We start from the raw sequence: 21,072 nt of genomic DNA on the forward strand, positions 1-21,072 counted from the left end.
TGAATAGCTCGGCCAACGACGATAACGAAGACGGAGCTTAGGGACGTAGGCATAGACGCGTGGATTCAATGCGGTCATGCAGTTTTCAAAAGCTCAATCAAGTTGAACATGAGACCAGCAGAGACTAGCATCCTATTAGCTCGTGGACATGCGACGAAGCTTAGAGTGAGGTGAGACACAACGATAGTAGTCATGCTTGGGCAGAATTTTGTTCCAAAAGCATGGTGTGCTATGGCAAGACATGCAGACGGGATGCTGTGCATGCGGTATAATACAGCAGTTTTATTGCATATTCTTTGGTCCATGTCATAAGGTAGGTAGTCCTGATGGATAGAGTGCGAGACGTCACTTTTGACTTCGCGATGACGAACATGTGCAAGCTGGAAGAGGCTCGCAAAAGTGAGTTTTTGTGCATCTGATGTCGGCATGTGCAAAGCGGGCAAGGCTACAGGGGACGACGGGCAGCCAGACGTATAACAGAGGCGCCGTGGTCTGCAATTGGCAAGTTGCGGATGCACCAAGCCGAGTTGGATGGCGGCGGCGGCATCCGAGAGGCGATCTGGAACGGCGGAAGCCATGAGGAACCATTTGGCGCCAGAGTGGTTCCAATTGGCTCCTGCATCTGCTGATTTTCCACCAAGAAGGACACCTTTCACCGATGCCTAAATTAGCCTTTCGCCCCCGTAAGACAGCCCTGAGAGCGATGTATCCTTTCGCTTGCCCCAGGCGACCGAGGTACTTGGGATCGGGCTCGCATTTGAGGATCAGCTAATCCTCGCCAGATAAAGTAGTACGATATTTGACGGCACTCAGGGAGTCAGGGCCCAGCTCCGACGAATTAATCAGCCTGGAGGGTGGGTTCCATTGTTGCTTCCACGCTTGGCAGGTCCTGCTGTGCTGTACGGTGTGCTACCTGCGCTGCTGCGCATACGGGTTTTGCCTTTGATGTTAGATTGAGGACAGATTCCAATCCAATGAATGACATGACTCCTCACTCCCGAGGACAGGAAAGCTGGCAACCTGCAAAAGGCCCCGAGGATCCCGTTTTAATTGCTGGCCACTTGTCTGGTCTTCTCTCTCTTACCCTGGCGTCCGTGGTCTTTGCACAGCCGTCCACGCTGTCATCTTCTCCAACGTCCTCCAGGGTTCCACGGCCGTCTTTAAATAAGAGCTGCTGGCCAAGAGAACAACGTCGATCGTGCGGTGACAGGCCCATGCTTATGCCACCTCTATCTTTATGTCAGACTTGAGACAAGACTGGAGAACCACACCTGGCCCATTTACACTTCATCTCTAGCTTTCAGCGCCCCCGGGCCGTTTCGCCAAAACGAACCTCACTCGACTTAACCTTTGGCGCTGCCTGACCCGTTCGGCTTATTTGCACGCTGCAGGCGCCACAGGCATAAGACTGCCTCGGATCCACGCATCCAGCCCGGACACTCTGGACGTTTCAGCCAACCTTTGGAAACTTGTCGTCTGCATTCTCCGTTGACAACCTCTTCTCCTGCGACCACCTGTTCTTGTCATTGCGTCGCATATTAAACAGTCCGGTCCGGTCATCCCCGCCCACGGCGAACCCTGCAACATGAAGTCTGCAAGCAGACTATTCTTCCTCTCCGTTTTCGCGCTCTTGGGGTCGCCAGTCCAATGCGAACGCGCCCAAGATGATTGTGCGGTATGCCGCCGTTTTCTTTTTCTTCTTCGCGACCTGTGCCCTCGCAGCGGCGTCTCGCTATCGGTTCTCCGTCTCTAACGCATCGTACCAGATCTCGCCCAAGGCCATTGTGTCCGACGCATGCGCCTCGTACTCTACCCTCGACAAGCTGAACGCCAAGGTCAAGCCCTTCGTCGACGACCTTACCAGCTCGACGGACTTCTTCTCGCACTACCGACTGAACCTCTTCCACAAGAAATGCCCTTTCTGGAACGACGAGAATGGCATGTGCGGCAACATCGCCTGTGCCGTTGAGACCCTGGATAACGAGGAGGATATTCCCGAAGTCTGGCGGGCGAGCGAGCTTGGAAAATTGGAAGGACCCTTGGCGAAACACCCCCCGAGAAAGGTGCAGCACGAGCGCCCCGAACGACCGTTACAAGGAAAGCTGGGCGACGAGGTTGGCGAAAGCTGTGTAGTGGAATACGACGACGAGTGCGACGAGCGTGACTACTGCGTGCCGGAGGATGAGAGCGCAACCTCGAAGGGAGACTACGTGAGCCTCCTCCGCAATCCCGAGCGGTTCACTGGATATGCAGGAGTTGGCGCCGCCCAGGTTTGGGACGCCATCTACAGGGAGAACTGCTTCCAGAAGAGCTCCTTCCCCCATTCCGCCTCTCTGGGTCAGTCACAAGTCAGCAACAAGGGACCAGCGGCGCAAGACTTCAGGCAGGTTCTCGAAGCCGCTGGACGAGAGCAGCTTTTGGAGCAGATGCGCGAGAAGCAGCCCAACGCCCCGTTTGTCGCCCAGACCGGCTTAGAGTCCGAAGACGAGTGCATCGAGAAGCGGGTTTTCTACCGCGTGGTTTCGGGTATGCACGCGAGCATCAGCACTCATCTTTGCTGGGACTTCCTAAACCAGACTACCGGTCAATGGCAACCCAACCTGGCCTGCTACAAGCAACGCCTCCACACCCACCCAGAGCGGATCAGCAACCTGTACTTCAACTATGCCTTGGTCACTCGAGCGATCGCCAAGTTGGGACCTTATCTCCAGGGTAGAGACTATACCTTCTGTACGGGGGATCTGGACCAGGACGCTGCCACCAGAGCAAAGATTCTCGAAGTTACTGAGGGTGCGGCTAGTGTTCCGCAGATCTTCGACGAGAGCCTCATGTTTAAGAATGGTGAGGGTCCGTCCCTGAAAGAGGACTTCCGCAACCGCTTCCGCAACGTCAGTCGTGTCATGGATTGTGTGGGCTGCGACAAGTGCCGCCTCTGGGGCAAGCTCCAGACTGCCGGCTACGGCACTGCTCTGAAGGTCCTCTTCGAATTCGACAACCACAGCAAGGACATCCCCGTGTTGAAGCGCACCGAGCTCGTCGCCCTCTTCAATACCTATGCTCGTATTAGTAGCTCCTTGGCTGCTATTGGCAAGTTCCGGGCCATGGTAGACGCCGAGGAGGCTCTTGCCGTGGCTGCTGCCGCCGAACCCACCACAGCAATTCCCGACAGGGCCAAGAAGCCGCACAATGTGGTCACGTCAACGGAGCCAGAGCCTATCACGGCCGAGGACTACCCAGAGGACAAGCCCCGATCGGAACAGACCGTCAGGGAAGCCTTCGACGAGGCCTTTGATGAAGAATTCGGCCGCTTCATCAAGGCTACCAAATTCGTGATCTCGCGTTGGGCCGCCTTCCCCAAGACCTTGTAAGTTTATGACCCTGTGCTGGGAGTCGACAAAGTCTAACTAAGGTGGTAGTTTCAACATCCTCGCAGTAGAGCTGGCCCGTCTGTACCAAGGCTTCGTTGGCCTCCCCGTTATCGAGAGGAACTGGAGCTTCCAGAGGCGGCCGCTGGACGAGTTGTAGATAGACATCTTTATTTTTCACATCCTAGCATGGCATCTACTCACTGCATGGCCGGGCGGGGCTCATGGCGTTTTTGTCTTTCTTTTCCTCTTTTATCCCCTTTTCCCGGAAAGACCAAGGGCACACTGGACTGGTACCGTGACCAGGCTGTACATACAAAATTGATACCAACACTTCTGTTAGTGTTTCACTGAAGCCACTTGGGCTTTCTTGATTCGTGACGCGTATGCAGGTTTAACGAATAGCGGCGACCCTCATCCAAACAGACTGTCCTCCTCGCCATCCCTCTTCTGCGCATCCCGCAGTGGGACATGCGTCACCACGTTCCCGACCTTGGCCTTGACGCCCGAGACGGGAATCTCCCATTTCTTCACCTCTGCAAACTCCGGAAGCCGCAACATCCCGTACGTCTGCAGACACGCGTCCTCAGGCGGCAGGCCAAACGTCCAGCCGATGCTCACGTGGAAGGCGTCGTCGACGAGCTCGGTCGCGCGGGCCTGGTATAGCGGCGGCTGGCCGAAGCGGAGGGCGACGGCGTTGCACTTTGTCAGCAGGGCGCGGAGCTGCGGGTTCTTGCCGGTGGTGCTGTTGCTATCTCGCGAGGAGGCCCGGGGGTCAGCGACACGGAGGATCAGGAAGGCGCGATCCGAGTCTGGGGATTTGAAGAAGCCTATCCCGCGCGGGGAGAGGGTGAAGGGCCCTGTGGCGTGGGAAACGGACGAGGTGAGGGCGGAGAGGAAGTCGTCCTTTTGAGCTGTGGTCAGGGAGAGAGGGCGGGTGAGGGAGACGTGGAGGGGCAGCGGGGCGTTGAGGTCTGAGGTTAGTAGAGGCTGCAGCTTTTGAGACTTGAGAAGGGGCGCGATCTTGGCTAGGAGGTTTGTGAGCAGTGCGTGCTGGGATGCTGTAGGATGCCCTGGAGAAATTTTGTCAGCTCGAGAGACGAAAGAGAGAGAGAGAAAGAGAGAGTGTGTGTCTTACATTCAATGTAGACGTGAGAAGGCCAGTGGCCGACGATGTGTGGAATGGCACGCTTCCGACCTTGGTGGAGGGTGGGATCATCGGCGGTGCTGGTTCGTACGGTGGAGGCATACAAGTCGTGGAATTCCTCCGGCAGCGGAGGCAGTGCGGAGTTGCCGTCCGGTTGACTTGCGGAGGAAGAAGCAGCGGTGGTCTTGTTGTATTTGTTGGCGACGGCACCTTCCGGGCCACCGTCGGCGGCCTTGCGGCGTTTGGGCGGGGGTGAGCCCGGCTCAGACGCCGAGTCGGACGACGAGTAGTCGACGAGAGCCATTGCCCGGCGGCCGCGGTCTCGGATGGGGGATCCCGGAGCGAAAGACCCTGTTGGGTCTGCGGGACGCGACGGAAGCTGGCCGGTACAGCTATCAGGCCAATGAGCTACAGGCGAGAGCGTGATGCATTTGCTTTTTGCTGCGCCTGAGGGGCTCTGCGAGGTCGCCTAGAAGCGCGCAGTGGCAGTTGAGAGATGTGAGGCACGTGAAGGTATCAAAGCGCCATAGCAAAGAGGCAGGTGGTGGAACCTGTCAGTCATACACACAAAAAGGCGGTGGTAAGAGAAGCCCAGAGCAGTTGACACCTTGCGAATTGCGAGCGAAGCTTTTCAGCCAGATCTCGATCCCGGTACGTCATATGCAAGGTAAGGTCTAAGCTCCCCATGCACGCTGAATGAGGCGCGCACGCAATTACAATCAGCAACAAACCTTTCAGCTGCCTTGTCAAAGCTGCCTATGGGCGGCATCTACTGAGTTTCTAGACTTTTAGCAGCATCGTGAGCTTGACTGAGCGTCGAGCATGAGTAAGAACGAGCTAGTCGCGGCATAAGGCGGCGCAAATGAGAGCAGCATTGCTCATCTTCGCCCATAACCAGCATGGAAACACCGACGGGGCATAATTTTAAGCTTATGGCTCTCACTCGTTGACAGCGAGTGGCCAGTCCCGGTAGGGCGACGTGTTCTGCCAGGTATCGGAGCAAGCATGGCCCTGACTTGAGGGGCAGTGAGACGTGGACCGGGGACTTGCGGCGAGCCCCGTTGGCGCCCCGGAAGGGCCACTCGGAAGCTCGGTGAGAGGCCGGGTGACCCATTGCATGTTTTTTTCTTCTTCTTTCCTTTTCACCCAGACACGCATTGCAATCAATAGCGGCACTTATGAGTGGTCTGCTAATTTGCTCGTGGTATCAGCTCTGTAACGGTTGCTGCGTGGGAGAGGTGGTCTGGTAAATGGGATGTTGCGGCGCGTCGTGGCTGCTGGTCCCCTGGCTAAAATGGGATTTTTTAAAGTTTTGCTGATCGCATGACGTAGGAATTGGGAGCCAATGCGAGGACGATGAGAAGAACAGACACGAGAGACGGACGAGGTTCTAAAGGCCCGCGCGTCCCGCTGACGGCGTGCTTGTGGCTGAGCTAAGGTGGCCTAGCGGTTGAAATGTTTCGTTTCTCATTGTTTCCTTTGGTCCCTGGGCCGCCGAGGATGCCGTGGTCTTGGTCTTGCCCTGCCGGGTGGATCTAAGTTAGGTGTCTCTGCCAGCGGAGCCGCTGAGGGGAAAGTGGTAACGTGATGGGCGAGGAGACATGTCTCGTGTGCGGATCGGGGCCGGGGCGCTTTGGACCCTGACTCTGGACGGCGGAGGGGATATATGGAGAGAACATTTGGACGACGGTGGTGCTGAGGATGTGAGTATAGAATCCCAAGCATTGCATTTAGGAACTAGGAATGAGCAGCATGAATGTGCAGCGTCTTTCCAAACAGAAGGTGACGGATTTTCGTCCAATAATTGCAGCTACCAGAGCCAGGCTTGCCATGTAAGGAGCAACTGCCAGATGGTACCTACTTCACATCGCCTTACACCGTCCCCGCCTTCCCACCCACATCATCCGGTCCCTTCGCACATGCCCACCCCTCCTCCTTCCCTTCCCTTTCCCCTCCCCCTCCCTGCCAGAGAAGAACCAAAAGAACACCACAAAACTTCTCACCAATGGCAAGCTCGGGCGACCTGGCCAGCGCAGGTCCCATGATGGTCACTTCCCATCCGGGCATGTTCCCAGAAGCCCAGCGCCGCGATGAAGAAGGTGCAGGCCACGCTGCATCCGCACACTGGCGCACCTCACACTTGCCTGACAAGGACTGGGATCGCCTGGTCTGAAAGGCCTGGACTGACTGTGCCTGTCGTCGGCATCACGCCCACACCCTCATGACTCTGTCGTCCTTGTCCTCGTCCGTCGCCCTCCTCGCCCCCGGGTGTGCACCTCACTCATCCCACCAAACGGAACAGCGGACGACGCTGAAGGTGAAGACCACCTCTACTACTGCATTGTCGTTCAAAAGGGCTCTCACACCTGCATTTCTGTCCCCGGCTTTTGCGTCCTCTCATCTCTCGTCTTGTCATTCTGCTGCATTGCATCGCTTCGCTTCGCTTTGCTGTGCTGCGTATTGTGCCAATACCCGACGACCCTCGAGAACCATAACAAAAGACACAGCCACAGCAATTACACCAAAAACAATATGGACGACTCGGGCAGCAACAAGCAGTGGGTAAGTCCATGATCGGTTTTTTTATTTACAGGCATTGGAACAAATCACGGACCCCATCCATCATCATTTGTCGTACTATTATCTCGACGAACACTCATTGCGGTTCAACATGGCTGGCTAGGCCTAGGCCTTACGGTCGGCCCTATCATCGTCATCGCTCACGTTCTCGTCTGCCATTCCCTCGTTGTCTCCACTCTTTTCAGCCCGTCACCGTCGCATCCACCGTCTTGTCATCTTCCGTCTCGCCCGTCTACGGCTCCAACATTCCGTCACTGCTGCCGCCCCCAGCAAAGTTCGAGGCCCAAGGACTCACTCAACGTGGTCGAAGCCGATCGTCCCGTCTCCTCCCCCCTACCGCGCTCGCGGCCAGGACGCCCGACCGGTTTCTCTGCCCGTGCCCAAGCCTGCCTACTATTCTAAGCCCCAAGACTACCCAAGCTACCCCTGCCAACCCAAGTGAGTCGGGAAGCAAGGTACGGACGGGTCCCCTGCACTGCACGGTTCAGCCACCCAAGCTTAGGCGGCTGGAAGTCCCTTCTTGCGTCACTGTTCATCCAAGCCATCGGATTTCCAAGGACCTCGACAAGCTGGCTGGCATCATCCAGACTGCAGCTAAGCCCTTGACGACGTAAATAATACGGGTCCCTCCACTTACACATGCGCGTCCTTGCTTGTCGTTCGACTTGTTATCTATAACTCCTCGTGTCCAGTCGTCTTCCTGCGTCCACCTTCTCTACTCACATTCAATTAACATTATTCTTCTTAGGCAAAGGCTTACTTACTCGATCCACTCACTGCACCTGAACCTAGCCAGGAAACCGGACCTGGAAGCTCATTCATCAACCCTGACCCATTGCTTCGTACTTTCTCACAGAGAAAGAAAGGAAAAGACCCGGTCCAGCCGAGCGATAAGAGCCAGAGAAGTCATAGGAGCCACAGCCAGGCTTCGTCGTATCCAACCCCGCCTACATCCGCGAGCCCAACACGCTCCAGCTTTCACTCTTCGAACCCGTTCTCACCCACTTACAACAACCGCGCATCACTGCCCTCGCCCAGAGAACCCGGTTCACCTGCTTCATCATCTGCTCCTTACAGGCCTCTAGGTCGCAGCACCAGTGTTCGCAACAGTCTGCCTCCGAGTACTAGCGTCACACGGAGCTTCAGCGCGCGCAATCGGCCTATCAACGAGGAAGACGGTCGTGCCGACCCATCTGTCCAGCGCAGCAAAAGCGTGAACCATCACAACGTCCCTAGCGGTCTCCGTCGCTCGGGTTCATTGAACCAAAGATACAACGGCGATATGTCTCACCGACCTCTAGACATGCTCAAGAAGGAGCATCGTGCAGCAGACCGCGCTCCTCACCTTCGCACTCGCAAGAATGGTCCCATGACCGACACCATTGACGGGCTCGACACCATAGGTGGTGTCTACCACCATGGCGGCCCGTATGACGCCACTTTGGCGTCCCGCAACCGCAACAAGCAGTACGCCCCAGTTGAGGCCGTCAAGGAATCCAACGAGGAGGCTTTGAGAGCAACTCCCCGTGAATACATCCAAGACTCCCTTACCAAGCATGTTCCTCTTCAAGGAACCGGCACCGTCCCCGTCGGCAGCAGCGACATGCGCGGCAACATTATGAACTATGAGGAGGGAGCGGACCTCATGCGCGAGCCTGACGCGCAGGGCGGTGCTTACAAACGATGGGACGGAATCGTAAGTCTGCTATTCCAATTTTGACGTCATCTGCAATGTCTGACTAAGAATAGCCGTACCACCCTGATGATCTCAAAGGAAAGGGCGAGCCTTCGTACACCTACGAGAGAGATCTTAAGGAGAAGAAGCGCATGCGCAAGGCGTCCCTCGGCAACGGCCCTGTTGAGTACGAGATGCATCCCGGTGCCAACAGCCAGTCACGAAAGAATCTCGGTGCCACGGTTCGTCAGCGGAGCGTGAGCAATGCCGCCGATGGAAGGCCCGGCCCATCAGAGACGCCCACCGGACAGTCGAACAGCGCAGATGTGCGCCGTCACAACAGCACTGGCAAGCGCCTTAGTGACGGTCTGAAGCGCCGCTTCGGAAGTATTCGTCGAAAACATCAAGCTGCAGCCTAGATGTCACATCCAGGTCATTTAGTCTTGGGCTTATTTCTCATGTAATACCACGTCGCCATGACGTAATGTCTTAGTTGCGCCTATTCGGTTGCGCTTCTCGGAATGTTTAGTAACTACCAAAAGGTATGAGAGTGTACGATACAAGGAACACTGTTAAGGTATGGGCGGTGGGATTGGCTCTGCGGTTGGTGAGGTCCACCATGAGAGAAGAGCTTTGTGTTGCTTTGAGCGAAAATGAATTTGAACGCCTCAGGGCCAACGACGAGCTTGAGTTACGATTGCCTAGAAAGGCATTACGAAGAATAGATTAGGTCAAACATAGGCACCTCAGCATGAGGTTAGATTTCTAGTCATGGTAATGGTACTCAATAACGTTAAATGACAGCGCGCATTGCATGATTTGACGACCAGCACATCACAGCACATGAGGCAAGCAATGGTCACATTGTGAATGTACTTGGTTTTCGAATATTCCTATTACCAAAAGTGTCGTCGATCTAACTTTTGCCTCTTGAAAACGCTTTCTCGCAATTGCTGCACCAAGGCCTTGTTCCAAAAGGCCCAACTTCAAAAAGATACTCGGCCCCCAACGCGATGATCCTCCTATTTTACAATTGCCTCAGAAGTAGGCCAACCCGTTCCATCCGAGGATCCCTTCCAGCTCGCCCCGGACCTCCAGCACGTTACCGTAGCCGCCCTTGCCGGCGACTTCCGACCTGCGTCCTGCGCCGAGCTCGTTCCAGCGGGTTAGGAGCGCGCCGTCGACGATGGTGCGTCCGGCGCTTGTGTCGACGCCCGGCGGGCGCGCGTCCAGGGGCGGGAGCCGGTGGGCCTTTGGGTTCGTGGCGGCTGCGTGAGGGAGCGCTGCGGCAATGCTGTTGGACAGGGATGTCAGGCGTCGGTAAGCCTGCTCTGATAGCGGGGTCAGGGCCGCAAGAACACCCGTGGGAGAAGCAAGCATGAGCGTTGATGGTGGGTTCTTGGACGCGGATGCGGATTGTGCGGCGGTGGTTGTTCTGGGAAGTGATAAGGTTGCAGTAGGGTGGTTCGGCGCAGCCGAGAAGGAGGCACGGTTGAGCAGCAAGTGGCCTTGGAGAGACTTCGGGTCTGCGGATGGTTAGTGATTTGCCAAGCAGTCTGGGGATACGGGGGAGACTTACGCTCAGGGTCAAATTGCATTACGTGAATGACGCCGTCCTTGTCGCAGACGACGATGTGCAGCTCGTCTCCATCGACCAAAAAGTCTGCTGTCAAGACCTCAAACTTGCCAGTACTTTTTCCGAAGAGCATCATCTTGTAAGGCTCTTCTGCGTAGCCGACGAACCAGACACCCTTGAAGGCATCAGCCATGAGGCAATAGCCGGTGCCTCGCACCTCGCGTACGGAGGTGACGTAGCAGCTCATGTCCATGAATGCGACAGGCAGAAGGGTGCCGTCTTCCTTCAGGCCACGGACCATGCACTTCTGCCCCTGCGCGACAAGCATCAGGCCTTGCGATCCAACCTCGCAGAGGGCGGTGACGGCGCCGCGGGGAATCTCCTCTTTGGCGACCAGCTTGAGCTTCTTGTTCGTCTCTGGGCGTCCAGGTTGGGGCACAACGGGCACGACATCGTACACGAGGATGCGGCCACGGATGGGCAGGTCCTCGCCGCGGTTGATGGCCGTGCCGATGGCAATAAGCATGCGGCGTTCCTTGGTCTCCTCGGACACTTCGAGGTGGAGCGTCTTCATACACATGGCAACCTCGTGGGGATCGAGCTCGACAGTGTCAATGACGGACCATGTGGCGGGACTGAGGAGCTTGATGATACCGCGCTCCATCTGCGGGAACGTGGTGATGGTCTCCTTGGCCCATTCCTTGTGGTAGTCGTCGTCCTTGGGGAGCTCGAAGGGCTCCGACACACTGCAGGCAACGGCGTACGTCTCCATGGGAGGATGGTAGGCGATGAGGCCGATAGCATCTCCGACTGGGATCTTGCGAATGGACACGCCTAGCTCGAAACTTGTGTCGGCGGGCAGTTGCGTGACACGCGTGTGCCCCTCTGAATCGGCGTAAATGAAACCGCGCTCACAGCCTTCGGTATGGAAAGAACTCATGCCACGAACGCCGATGCCCTGCAGACCCAATACCCTGGGAGCGCTTTTGGCAGATTTGATGATGAAGGATGGCGAGGCACCAGGAAGGAAGACGGTGCTGTAGCCGTTGATGTTTGCGCACGGTCGAAGAGGAACAAAACGAGGTTGCTCATTGGCATCGTCATCCGCTACTTCAACTGGGCTCTTGGCCAGAGCCGGGTTTGTGATCTTTTGAAAGTGGAGAGTCTTTGCAAGGCCCTCGGACTTGTCTTGTGATTCAAGGCGAATCGGTTCATATATAGTAATGTCGTCGTTTGCATGTCGAAGCTGTCAACTGAGTCAGAATGATACGCCGTAAATCTTTCATCGAATAGAACCCACAATAAGATATGGCGAAGACTCCGTGGCATCGCCCAATTTGGCCACGAGCACTTCCGTCAATGTCTCTTGAACTGTGCCTCGACGAACGGCGTAGTCCGCAGAGAGAAAGGGGGGGACGTAGGTCATTCCAGCAGCAACATAGACCGGTTTTGAGAGGTCGGGAAGAGCGTATATCTGGTTTCGTTAGAAGTTGGAAATCAAATGTTGTGAAACGGACTTACATATAAAGCTCCCACTGAGCTGAGCAGGAACATGAAAATGCTTTGGCTCTCTGGGGTACCCTTGTCGGTTTGGATCGGAGCAAACACACCGGTGGTGTCGGTGTACAAACACCCGGCAAGCCATTGTGTTGATAAGATGGTGTCGTCTTGCTTTTCCATCTCTTCGAGTTCGTTGTTGTTATCAATTTGAGCAACCATAATGCTCGCATCATCTCGTACCAGCAGGAGATAGGGGTCCGCGATGCTGGCACTGACGACTCGTGGTTCAGCTCCCGTCTCCTCATCAAGCATCGGCAAGATTTGACTCAAGCCGAGATCTGGTTTGTTCGTCAGCGTTGAACGACAGTTATAAGTGCCGATAACTCACCTCCATCGTAGCATCGCACCTCAGACTTGAGAACCTGAATGATACGCATGTGTTTTCCCATCGTGCCCGCCTCCACCGTAAAACCTGCCGCAGGATCAAACTCTGTCCCCGTGAAAGCCTCAAAACCAGCGCCTGTAAGAGCATAAACATCTGACGTTTCGTAACCATCTAGATCAACCTTGGAAACAATCATAAACTTGTCGTATATAGATGAAGCATCGAATTCGCTGCCCACAGCAGCATTTGCGCCCTTATCGCCCTGCAGTGATTTTGGAATCGGCTTTTGAACGCACATGGTCCAGAATCCCCTCGCCTCTGGGAACTCAAACTTGCCAATGACCTTTGGTTGAATGTTCTGGTTCATGATGGCGATGGCGGCTGCATTGCCCTTGCCAACGGCAGCCGCAAGTTGCAAATCAGCTACGACGCCGACGGAGTTCTTCTCGTCCTCGCTCTCCGGGATGAAAGCTTGCTTGCCCGTCGTCATATCCTTGACCGGAGCTAAACTCAGGAGAGAGTCATGAACGCGGAATGATATCTCTCCTCCTTTGGGCACGCCATTGGCGGCTGTGCTCGACTGAACTGTCGTTGTGGTTTCGCCGTAAAGATCATCATCGTCGTCATCGTCGATATCCTCATCTTCAAGGTCGTCCGCGAAAGAGTCGTCAACCAAACGCGTTTTCTTCCGCGCGTTTTGTGTCTGTTTCCGGGTGACACCCACAACGAGGGAGTCGCTACCAGTACTGCCAATAAAGAACGCGTTCTTGCTCAGCCGTGAAATCGAAGAGGCACCGCACTGCACAACGTTGCCTCCAGCCTCCGCGGGTACTATCCTGACACTGAGTCCGGAAACGGTACGTCCATCGATTTTGAAAGCGATGACGGCCAAACGACCATCGCTGAGCACCATGAGCAGCTCTCTATTCTCAGGAGACATTTGCTCAATGTAGCAGTGCTCGAGCCGCAGATCCAACTCTGACTGATCGGCCAGAGGAAAGCTGGTCGTCTCCTTGGTGAAAGCATTGACAGCCACACCATTGGGCTTGCCAGACTGGTCAATGTGGATGAGCTCGTTGGTGCCGACGAGAAGAGCTCCTCCAATAGGACCTGGAAGGGCAATAACTTTGAAGAGGTCCTGCGGCAAGTTGTTGACGGAAAGAATAGCCGTGGATGCCCTTTGTTGCAGATCGAGGGTAAAGACCTTGTAGGAGAAGTGGTCTTTCCGAGGTAGGGTGTTGGAGCGGCGCTGCATCGAAGAGATGATACCGAAGGTCGGCTCTCTGTACTCATGCAGGAAGGCGAGGTGCACAGGATGGAGGAGACTGGGATCAAGCTGCGGGAGAGGGAGGACGTATGACGTTGAGTATGGTACATCTGCTAAGTTGCTAGTTCCATTTGTAGCCGCAGTTGCGGACGGCTCTTTTGCCGGCCGAGGTCCATCCACATCCTCATCCCAGTCATCCATATCTATGTCCTCATCGTTTAGTTTGAAGGGTAGGAAGGCGATATATCTGGAGCCAAATCGGAGAGCGGCACATCGGGAGCCGGGATCGGCAGCAAGATGAGTTGGGTAATTGCTCAACGGGCCATCAAATGGCGAGCCTTCGAGCTCTTCTTTTTCGTAGAAGTGGATAGAGACGTCCTCGAGTGCGTGTTTCTCGGGATCCCATTGCACCAGACTCAAACGAGCCACTCTTGTAGCAATCAAAAGAGCTTCGCCTCCAGACTTGGAATTTTGAATTTTGATTCTCGCAAGGCCTGCCACGACTCCAAATATTGGGTATTCGGCGACGAGGACAAGCTTGGTGTTGTTGGTGCGATCGGCGCGAACCAGCATGCCGTCGCCGCCAAGGAAGGAGGATTCGAGGCCATCGTCGTCGTTCAATCGGCGGTCGTACTGGGTATCAGCCCTCGAGGTCTGTTTCTCACGATTCTGCGTGTGGTCAATCTCTGACGAGATGGTCTTTGTTGCAAAGATTTGAAGCAGCGAGCCCTTTGCGACGACCAGATTGTTGCTCTGCGCCGAGAGGAAAGGGAGACTCAGGCTGTGCTGCACGCCAGTCGGCGGCGTGAGCTCGGTATAGCACTGCATGAGGACAGTCTCAGGCGATTGCCCTTGAGCCGCCCGCTGTCATAGGTTTCGAATTTGGCGAGAGAGATGCTCGGGTGAGGTCGTGTCGAGATTGTCGCAAATAGCCAAAAGCTCTCTTGCAGGCGCGCGAGCTCTAAACAATCGCGGGTCCTTGCTACCTATCGTCTGCGCCGTCTGATTGGGCAGAATTAGGATGACGGATCAACAGAAAGTCCTCAATTCCGGGCAGGTGAAGCCCGGGGCACCTCACCTCAGCAACCTGCGCCTGCAAGCACTGACTGGATCCTGGTCATAGCACCACCTCAGTCAATGGCACGCGCCTCTGTCGCGACTGAGGTCAGGATCAGAAGGCGCTAAACGGCGCTATTGCGTCACCTACCTGCCTTGCCCATAGCTACCTGCTCCAGTAGTTTCGTCACTATTTACCATCCATCGTAGCTCTGGAGCTCCCCCCTTCTGGAATGAGGCAGAGTGAAACATCGACGACACCTTATCCACAGCTCCCCTCCAATTCGACTTCGCGCAAAACAACCAAACATTTTGGTTCTCGAAAAACACCCTTGATTCCAAGAGGCGCTGCCGTTTCGCGATCAAAATGGCCAACGCCGGCCTCCTCCAAACCAGCCTGATTTGGGTGGCGTATGCTGTTGCCGTCGGCCTCTGCCTTTTGGCAGCCATCATCACCACTTTCACTTGGCAGGCACCCCGGGAGCGATCTGCCATAGTCAGCGTCGTTGCGATCGTCAGTCTGACAGCTCTCCTCGCAACTGTCCTGCTCCTCCCTGTCGACATCGCTCTCATCTCGTCTACGACTCATGCATCACTCGGGGTCAAGAAAGACTGGGCCACCGAAGAAAGGGTTTACGAGATTCTGCAGACACTTCGCATCGTTTACTACTCCCTTTACAGCTTCGACGCTCTACTGTGCCTCATTGTGATTCCCTTCGCATACTTCTGGTATGAGGAATACGATGAGATCGAGGTCGAGGAGGGACGTTCGTTCGGCAGCCGCCTGGTCAGCGCGCTCAAGTACACCCTGGTCTTCGTTGTTCTGGTCGTGATTCTCTTCCTCATCGGCTTCTTCGTGCCAGCTGCCGGTAGCGACTCGGAGGCCAACTGGGATCTGGATTACTTCAAGCGGGTTCTTGTTCAAAACAATGGGCAAAAGGCGCTGGCCTTCGCACTCGGCCTTCTCGTCACTCTGGGCACTCTGCTCTATATCCTCTACACCGCGGCCGGCCTCGCTCTTCTTCCCATGTCATTCATCAAGTCAGCGCCCTCGATTTCCGCACCTCAGCTCTCAGAGAACACTGCCTCCGCCTTGGAACAGAACCGCGAGCGACAGCGACAGCTGGAGATGCGCAATGCCGGACGCCCCGAAGGCATGTCATCCAAGGACAGGCGTGAGCTTGAGGCCCTCATCCGGGAGGAGAGGACTCTGACCCGTCGGGAGAGACTGGCGGCGGAGGCATCGGGAGAGGGTCACAGCACCATCTACAAAATCTGGCTGAAGATCTGCGCCGTTCTGAGGCCCATCAAGCTGCTCGGAGGTGTTCTGATTCTCCTGCTGTCCATCTTGATTTGGGTCTCGATGTTGATCACAGGCATTGACAAGGCGAAGAACTCGCTGTGCAAGGAACGATGTGGCTACATCCTTGGCCATATCAACATTTTCCAGCCCATCAACTGGATCTTCCTGCAGTCTGCCAAGGCCTTCCCAGTTGACTACATCCTCATGGCTCTCCTCGTTTTGCTGTTTTTCAGCAGCTCGATCACGGGCATTGCAACTGTTGGGATTCGCTTCCTCTGGATCCGCATCTTCCAGATTCGGAAGGGCAGGACTGCCCCTCAAGCTTTATTGATCGCCACAGTCATGCTGGCTCTCATCATTCTGGCCATCAACTATGCCATCGCCAACATGGTGGCACCACAATATTCAATCTATGGCACACAAACTTTCTGCACTGCCCCTCACGGTTCCAACTGCGGAGACAGGCCCGACTACCTCGTCCAATGCTCTGAAGGCTTGGAGAAGGACGCCCTGAAAGTGTGCACTCCGTCCATCATGGCGGAGTTCTTGAATCGCATCACCATCACCTGGCCCTTCTTTGGCGCTCTCGACTTCTGGGCGCAGTTCGTCTTCCTTGGCGTCTTCCTCCTCGTCTTCATGACAGGTCTTTTCAGGACGCCCAAGCTCAACATGTCTGAGATCGACGAGGATGCTGAGGCAGACGAGGAGGAGGGTTTGCTGGCTAGCACTGGCCGCCGATTCGGTGCTACGTGGCAGGATATTACGGGGCGGTCGAAGTCTAAGAACACTTACGGCACCTCAGAGAATAACAACGGCGGCCGCTCTACTGAGGCTTAGGTTATGGGCACTAAACATTAGTTTGCTAAGCACATGCTAGGATTGTAACATAAGCACATCGCATGGAAGACTCGGGTTACTAGCAAGGAGTGTGGGAATTTGCTTTTTAAATAGGTACGACATGGCACACGGCGACGGGGGAAAACGGAATTTGGTATATTCTCACAGAATGCTTAAAACTTTCATTGTCATAACTTCATGATGCTCCCAATGCTACCCTCCTCTGCTGGTCCTTCTTCGGCTTGATGAATCGGACTGCCTTATGGGTGCGGTCGTCAAACGCGGCAGCCGGTCCAACGTGCATCTCGTGCCAGCAACGGGCACAGTAAACGTCTTCACAGCCGAGGCACTGCAGCGTTGCGTCCTCCAGGCAGACAGTACACCACGTGTCGGCGTCCTCGTCCGTGTAGCCCGCCTTTGACGTCAACCTCTTGACTGCCCGATCGGCGGGCTGGAACGTAGGTACCGAAGGCAGGCCCATACCTCCCTCGGACGGAGCACCGAGACCGCCTAGGGCAGCCATCCGCGCCGCGAGGTCATCGTCAAGGTCCTCGTGCTTCGGCTGGCCTGATGGGACCGACGGCAGAGACAAGCCGGGCAGACTACCGTCATCATGAACCTTGTCGGACTTTGGGGCTGCAATGGTTGAGGGCACGGACGGGAGGGAGAAGCCCGGGTCGCCGTCACCTTGCTGGTCCTCTCCGGCCTCATCGGCAGCACCCTGGTGCTTGCTTGGTGGGTCAGGCACATCTTCGGGCTGGGTATTGAGCCGCGCATCGTCGAGAGCCTGGGAGAGCAACGTTTCCACCTCCTTGGTCATCTCCTCGCCGTCCGAATCATCGGCGTCCCTGGCCTTCCCGCCGCCGTTGCCATCGTCGGTGCTGTCCGGGACGTGCTGGGCGGGCGAAGCCTTCGAGAGTTCTTCTAGAAGGGCGTTCACCTTGGCCGACTCAGCCTTGGGGTCGAAATTCCACTGCTCCTGCGAGCCGAGGTCTTCGTCGCTGAGCAGGTCTTCAAGGGTCTGGTCATCCGTCTCGAGAAATGGATCGACATCATCTGTCGGAGCCTGGGACTGAGGCGGTGCCGCCGCCGGGTGGAACCCACGGGGCCCCGCCGGCGATAAGCTTGCGGCTTCTCCGCGGGCTGCGGTCTCGTGACCGACGGCCTTCGAGGTGTGTGACTGCAGCTGCGGTGGTGGTGGCACCTCGCGCTCGGGGGTGTTTCTGAGAGAGCGAAGCCGGGCGGACAGTGCGTCCTCTCGTGAGGGGGGCTTGGGGGGCTCGATGCCCGTAAGAGAGACGTTCAGGGCACTTTGAACACTTTTTAGCACTGCTATGAACCAGATGAGGTCTATTGGTGGGTTTGGTTTTGATTACTTTGATGAACGGTCTAATGAGACGCCAGGACTGCCGCCCTTCAGCGCACTCAGGCGATCCAGCAGACTCTTGTCAGAACCGCTCATGTCGCAGGACGGCGGTTCTCTCTCGATATCAGAGATGGAAAGCAATGCAATGCGACAGTAGAATTTGGTGAGATGGGTCTTGTCCAAAGCAGGCGTGGTCTGTGGTGTGATGGTTATGCGAGGGGCCAATACTCGCCGCCCGACTGCAGTGAGGTTGTTGAATGCTAAGTGTGGAGCACCAAGCGAGGCAAACCACAAGGCATCCAGGGACTTGCTAAACTTGCATGAGATTTGGCTGCAGAAGGATGAGACAGGCGGGGAAAGTCCGATCTGGGTACCTCGTAGCAGTTCGTAAGGCAACCAGATCTACCTCGTGATCATATCGTTTTGATCTCGCAGACTGAAGCTATTTAGCTTGACTATTTCTCCGGGTTGGTGGAGTGATGAAATGACAGCAGTCCTCAAGTTCTTCAGCAGTGTCGGGCGTATGATGCATTTGCACAGCCTCCGCTACCACAGCGACAGCCACTGTACTATGGTACGCCAGCCACCAATTAAGCTTACAATAAGCGAGATACCCTGGGGGACCCAGGCGCACTAGGCAGAAACCTCTGGGGCCAAAGTACCCATGCATGAACTTGCAGCAGTGCGCCAGGGAACTGCCCGGCATGATTCCATTGTCCCGGGACTCTGAAGAGCAAGAGACCAAAGAGAACACAATTGTAACGAGGACAAGTGATACGGCGATGGCAATGCTATACATAAAGACGAAGCTATCATATCCTCCTGACGGAGGCTGAGCTTTTCCACTTGACCCATGGTGCTAAGGTAGTAGCGGTCACTAGCCACCTGGCTGACCGATGTTATTTTCCCAAGTGGGTAAACGAAAATCATCATATGTCTTAGCGGTGAATATCCTTAACGGCGCGGGCAAAGACATGTCAGTGGCGGGCCTTGGCTCTTACCCTTGTGGTAATGCTCCTACGATTTATGCAAACGGAGGGAGCGAGAAAGAAGTCGTTTTTCAACCAATCTGAAAACCAGCTCTGTTGCCTGCGGGCAGTGCAGTCGCGCGTTACGGATACATGGAAGCAGGAGCAAACATCTCCGGGATCGAAGCTTTGTGGATCAGGATGAACATAGCCAAACGCGAAGGATTGCCCACGGCGGCGCCCCAAGTACCCTGACGCCAGGGCTGACTGACGATGTATCAGGGTCCTCGTTGACGGAGACCTGAATGACCTGAATGGTATTAAAACATGTCGTCCCTTGCTCTGGGCATTCTTTTTCTTTTCGGAAAGTCGTCTCATCAACACAACGATTCACCTACCACACCTACCAAGACTCCACACCTCAGAGAAACTTGCCTATTCGCACCATCGCTTCTTACCAAGACGCTTGTACCACACCGAATCCTTCTTTGACTTCATCGCGCATTCACCTTTCCAGAGGTGACGCTTAAATCGCCCGGGCCGTCGATCATCAAAGAGAACCCCAAACGCGCCACAAAGGCCACTTACCCAGATTTTGGGGTAAACACGGTGACGGAAGGAAACACACCCCTTTGAACCGAAGACTCCGAGTCGCATGTCATCATAGGCTGGTGGCAACAACCACTTAGGCAATTACACATCAGTCTGACGGGAATTGAGTGACTCCGACACATCCCTGTTTGGGCGGGCACAGCGCAGCTCTTGGCACTCTGAGACGACTTGAAACGGAAAGAGACAAAATTGCACCCGCTCCCACCTGCTGTTCCTCCGAAGCCTACTTTTTACACTTTCTTACCACATCTTACGACAATCCCTCCCCCAGTCATCTATCTGCCATTCTAATTCAAGTCGCGTGCGGCTAGAACGGCACACCCATCAAAAAGACTACTTTTGCTCCAACATCGCATCTTGACGATCGGCGCACATTCCACCGAGCGAACCGAAACCGGCGCAAACGCACCGTAGCAACCGAAAATGAGAGTAGATCTCACAGTCGTCGCGCTGACGCTGCTCGCGCCCGTGTGGGCCGCAGCCCTCGAGCCCGGGCTCCACGCCTCAGATGTCTCGTTCCTCGCACCGGTAGAAGAGCGCGACAGCAACGCGAACGAGGACGAGAAGCTGTGGAAGCGCAAGGGCGGCGGAGGCGGCGGCGGCGGCAGAGGAGGAGGCTCCTCTTCAGGTGGGTCAAGATCAGGAGGTAGTAGCAGCAGCAGCGGTGGGAGTCGATCTGGAGGCAGTAGTTCTGGCGGCAGTCGCTCCGGCGGCAGTCGTTCTGGCTCTGGCTCTGGCTCTGGCTCTGGCTCTGGCTCTAGCGGTTCAAGTTCTGGTGGCTCATCAAGTTCTCGTACAGGTGGCTCTAGTAGCGGAGGCAGAAGCGGCGGCAGCAGCGGTGCCAGTGGTACCGGAGGCTCCGCGAGAGGCGGTAGCCGCGACAGCTCCGGCGGATCAACGAAGACGGGCAGCGGCCCCGCGCCGGCCTACGGCGGATCATACGGCGGCGGTGCCAAGGTTCCCTACGCAGCCGGCGCATCAAGAGGTCCCGGTTCCATCGCCCCATTCCTGCTTATCGGCGGTGGTCTCGCCTTCTGGCCCGGTCTTTGGCTCGCGGGCGCCCACATGTACCCTTACTCTCACCCTTATCGCTTCTACAACCAGTCGGCGCGCGAGAACCAGACGAAGCCGGTTATGTGTGGTTGCGCTGACCACCAGCCCTGCGCATGCGACGAGAACAACAGCACCGAGTACATGAGTGCCCTCCTCGGCAACGGCAGCTACCAGGGCTTGAACCAGTCTGTCGTCACCAAGGGTATCTACAATAACACCGATACCATCCTCATCAACGGCACCCTCCCCAACGGCACGACCGCCTCGGGCGGTTCTGACGACGTCGGTACCACTTCTGCCGCTTTCCGGGCCGTTTCTGAAGCCCTCGGCTTCTGGCCCATGTTGGCTGTGGTCCTGGCCACGGTCTTCGCCGCATAAGCAA

At 55.9% G+C, this 21,072-nt stretch overlaps 7 protein-coding genes across 7 annotated transcripts; 4 read left to right on the forward strand and 3 right to left on the reverse strand.

Annotated features, from left to right (window-relative positions):
* Positions 1-1,664: 1,664 nt before the first annotated feature.
* On the forward strand, positions 1,665-3,525 carry ero-1 (Endoplasmic reticulum oxidoreductin-1; the record flags this gene model as incomplete). The annotated part of the gene is made up of 2 exons (XM_036642841.1): positions 1,665-3,364; positions 3,417-3,525. The coding sequence occupies 2 exons, from the start codon at positions 1,665-1,667 to the stop codon at positions 3,523-3,525; spliced, it is 1,809 nt and encodes a 602-aa protein (XP_036492094.1).
* Positions 3,526-3,779: 254 nt separating this feature from the next.
* On the reverse strand, positions 3,780-4,816 carry usb1 (U6 snRNA phosphodiesterase; the record flags this gene model as incomplete). Its single annotated transcript, XM_036642842.1, has 2 exons — positions 3,780-4,438; positions 4,504-4,816. 2 exons carry the CDS (start codon positions 4,814-4,816, stop codon positions 3,780-3,782), a joined length of 972 nt encoding a protein of 323 aa, XP_036492093.1.
* Positions 4,817-7,044: 2,228 nt separating this feature from the next.
* Positions 7,045-9,186, forward strand: CGCS363_v010994 (uncharacterized protein; the record flags this gene model as incomplete). The annotated part of the gene is made up of 4 exons (XM_036642843.1): positions 7,045-7,074; positions 7,278-7,530; positions 8,178-8,788; positions 8,842-9,186. 4 exons carry the CDS (start codon positions 7,045-7,047, stop codon positions 9,184-9,186), a joined length of 1,239 nt encoding a protein of 412 aa, XP_036492148.1.
* Positions 9,187-9,805: 619 nt separating this feature from the next.
* Positions 9,806-14,323, reverse strand: paa-3 (Protein cft1; the record flags this gene model as incomplete). Its single annotated transcript, XM_036642844.1, has 5 exons — positions 9,806-10,293; positions 10,347-11,589; positions 11,644-11,817; positions 11,865-12,181; positions 12,232-14,323. The coding sequence occupies 5 exons, from the start codon at positions 14,321-14,323 to the stop codon at positions 9,806-9,808; spliced, it is 4,314 nt and encodes a 1,437-aa protein (XP_036492095.1).
* A 595-nt stretch (positions 14,324-14,918) lies between these two features.
* Positions 14,919-16,691, forward strand: CGCS363_v010996 (putative lysosomal cobalamin transporter; the record flags this gene model as incomplete). Its single annotated transcript, XM_036642845.1, has 1 exon — positions 14,919-16,691. The coding sequence occupies one exon, from the start codon at positions 14,919-14,921 to the stop codon at positions 16,689-16,691; it is 1,773 nt and encodes a 590-aa protein (XP_036492097.1).
* A 196-nt stretch (positions 16,692-16,887) lies between these two features.
* On the reverse strand, positions 16,888-18,153 carry ZFYVE19 (Abscission/NoCut checkpoint regulator; the record flags this gene model as incomplete). Its single annotated transcript, XM_036642846.1, has 2 exons — positions 16,888-18,001; positions 18,068-18,153. 2 exons carry the CDS (start codon positions 18,151-18,153, stop codon positions 16,888-16,890), a joined length of 1,200 nt encoding a protein of 399 aa, XP_036492096.1.
* A 1,907-nt stretch (positions 18,154-20,060) lies between these two features.
* On the forward strand, positions 20,061-21,068 carry CGCS363_v010998 (uncharacterized protein; the record flags this gene model as incomplete). The annotated part of the gene is made up of 1 exon (XM_036642847.1): positions 20,061-21,068. The coding sequence occupies one exon, from the start codon at positions 20,061-20,063 to the stop codon at positions 21,066-21,068; it is 1,008 nt and encodes a 335-aa protein (XP_036492099.1).
* Positions 21,069-21,072: the final 4 nt, after the last annotated feature.

This window comes from Colletotrichum siamense, assembly GCF_013390195.1.
Source record: "Colletotrichum siamense strain Cg363 chromosome Unknown KSG_Cg363_contig07, whole genome shotgun sequence".
NCBI classification, from domain to species: Eukaryota; Fungi; Ascomycota; class Sordariomycetes; order Glomerellales; family Glomerellaceae; genus Colletotrichum; species Colletotrichum siamense.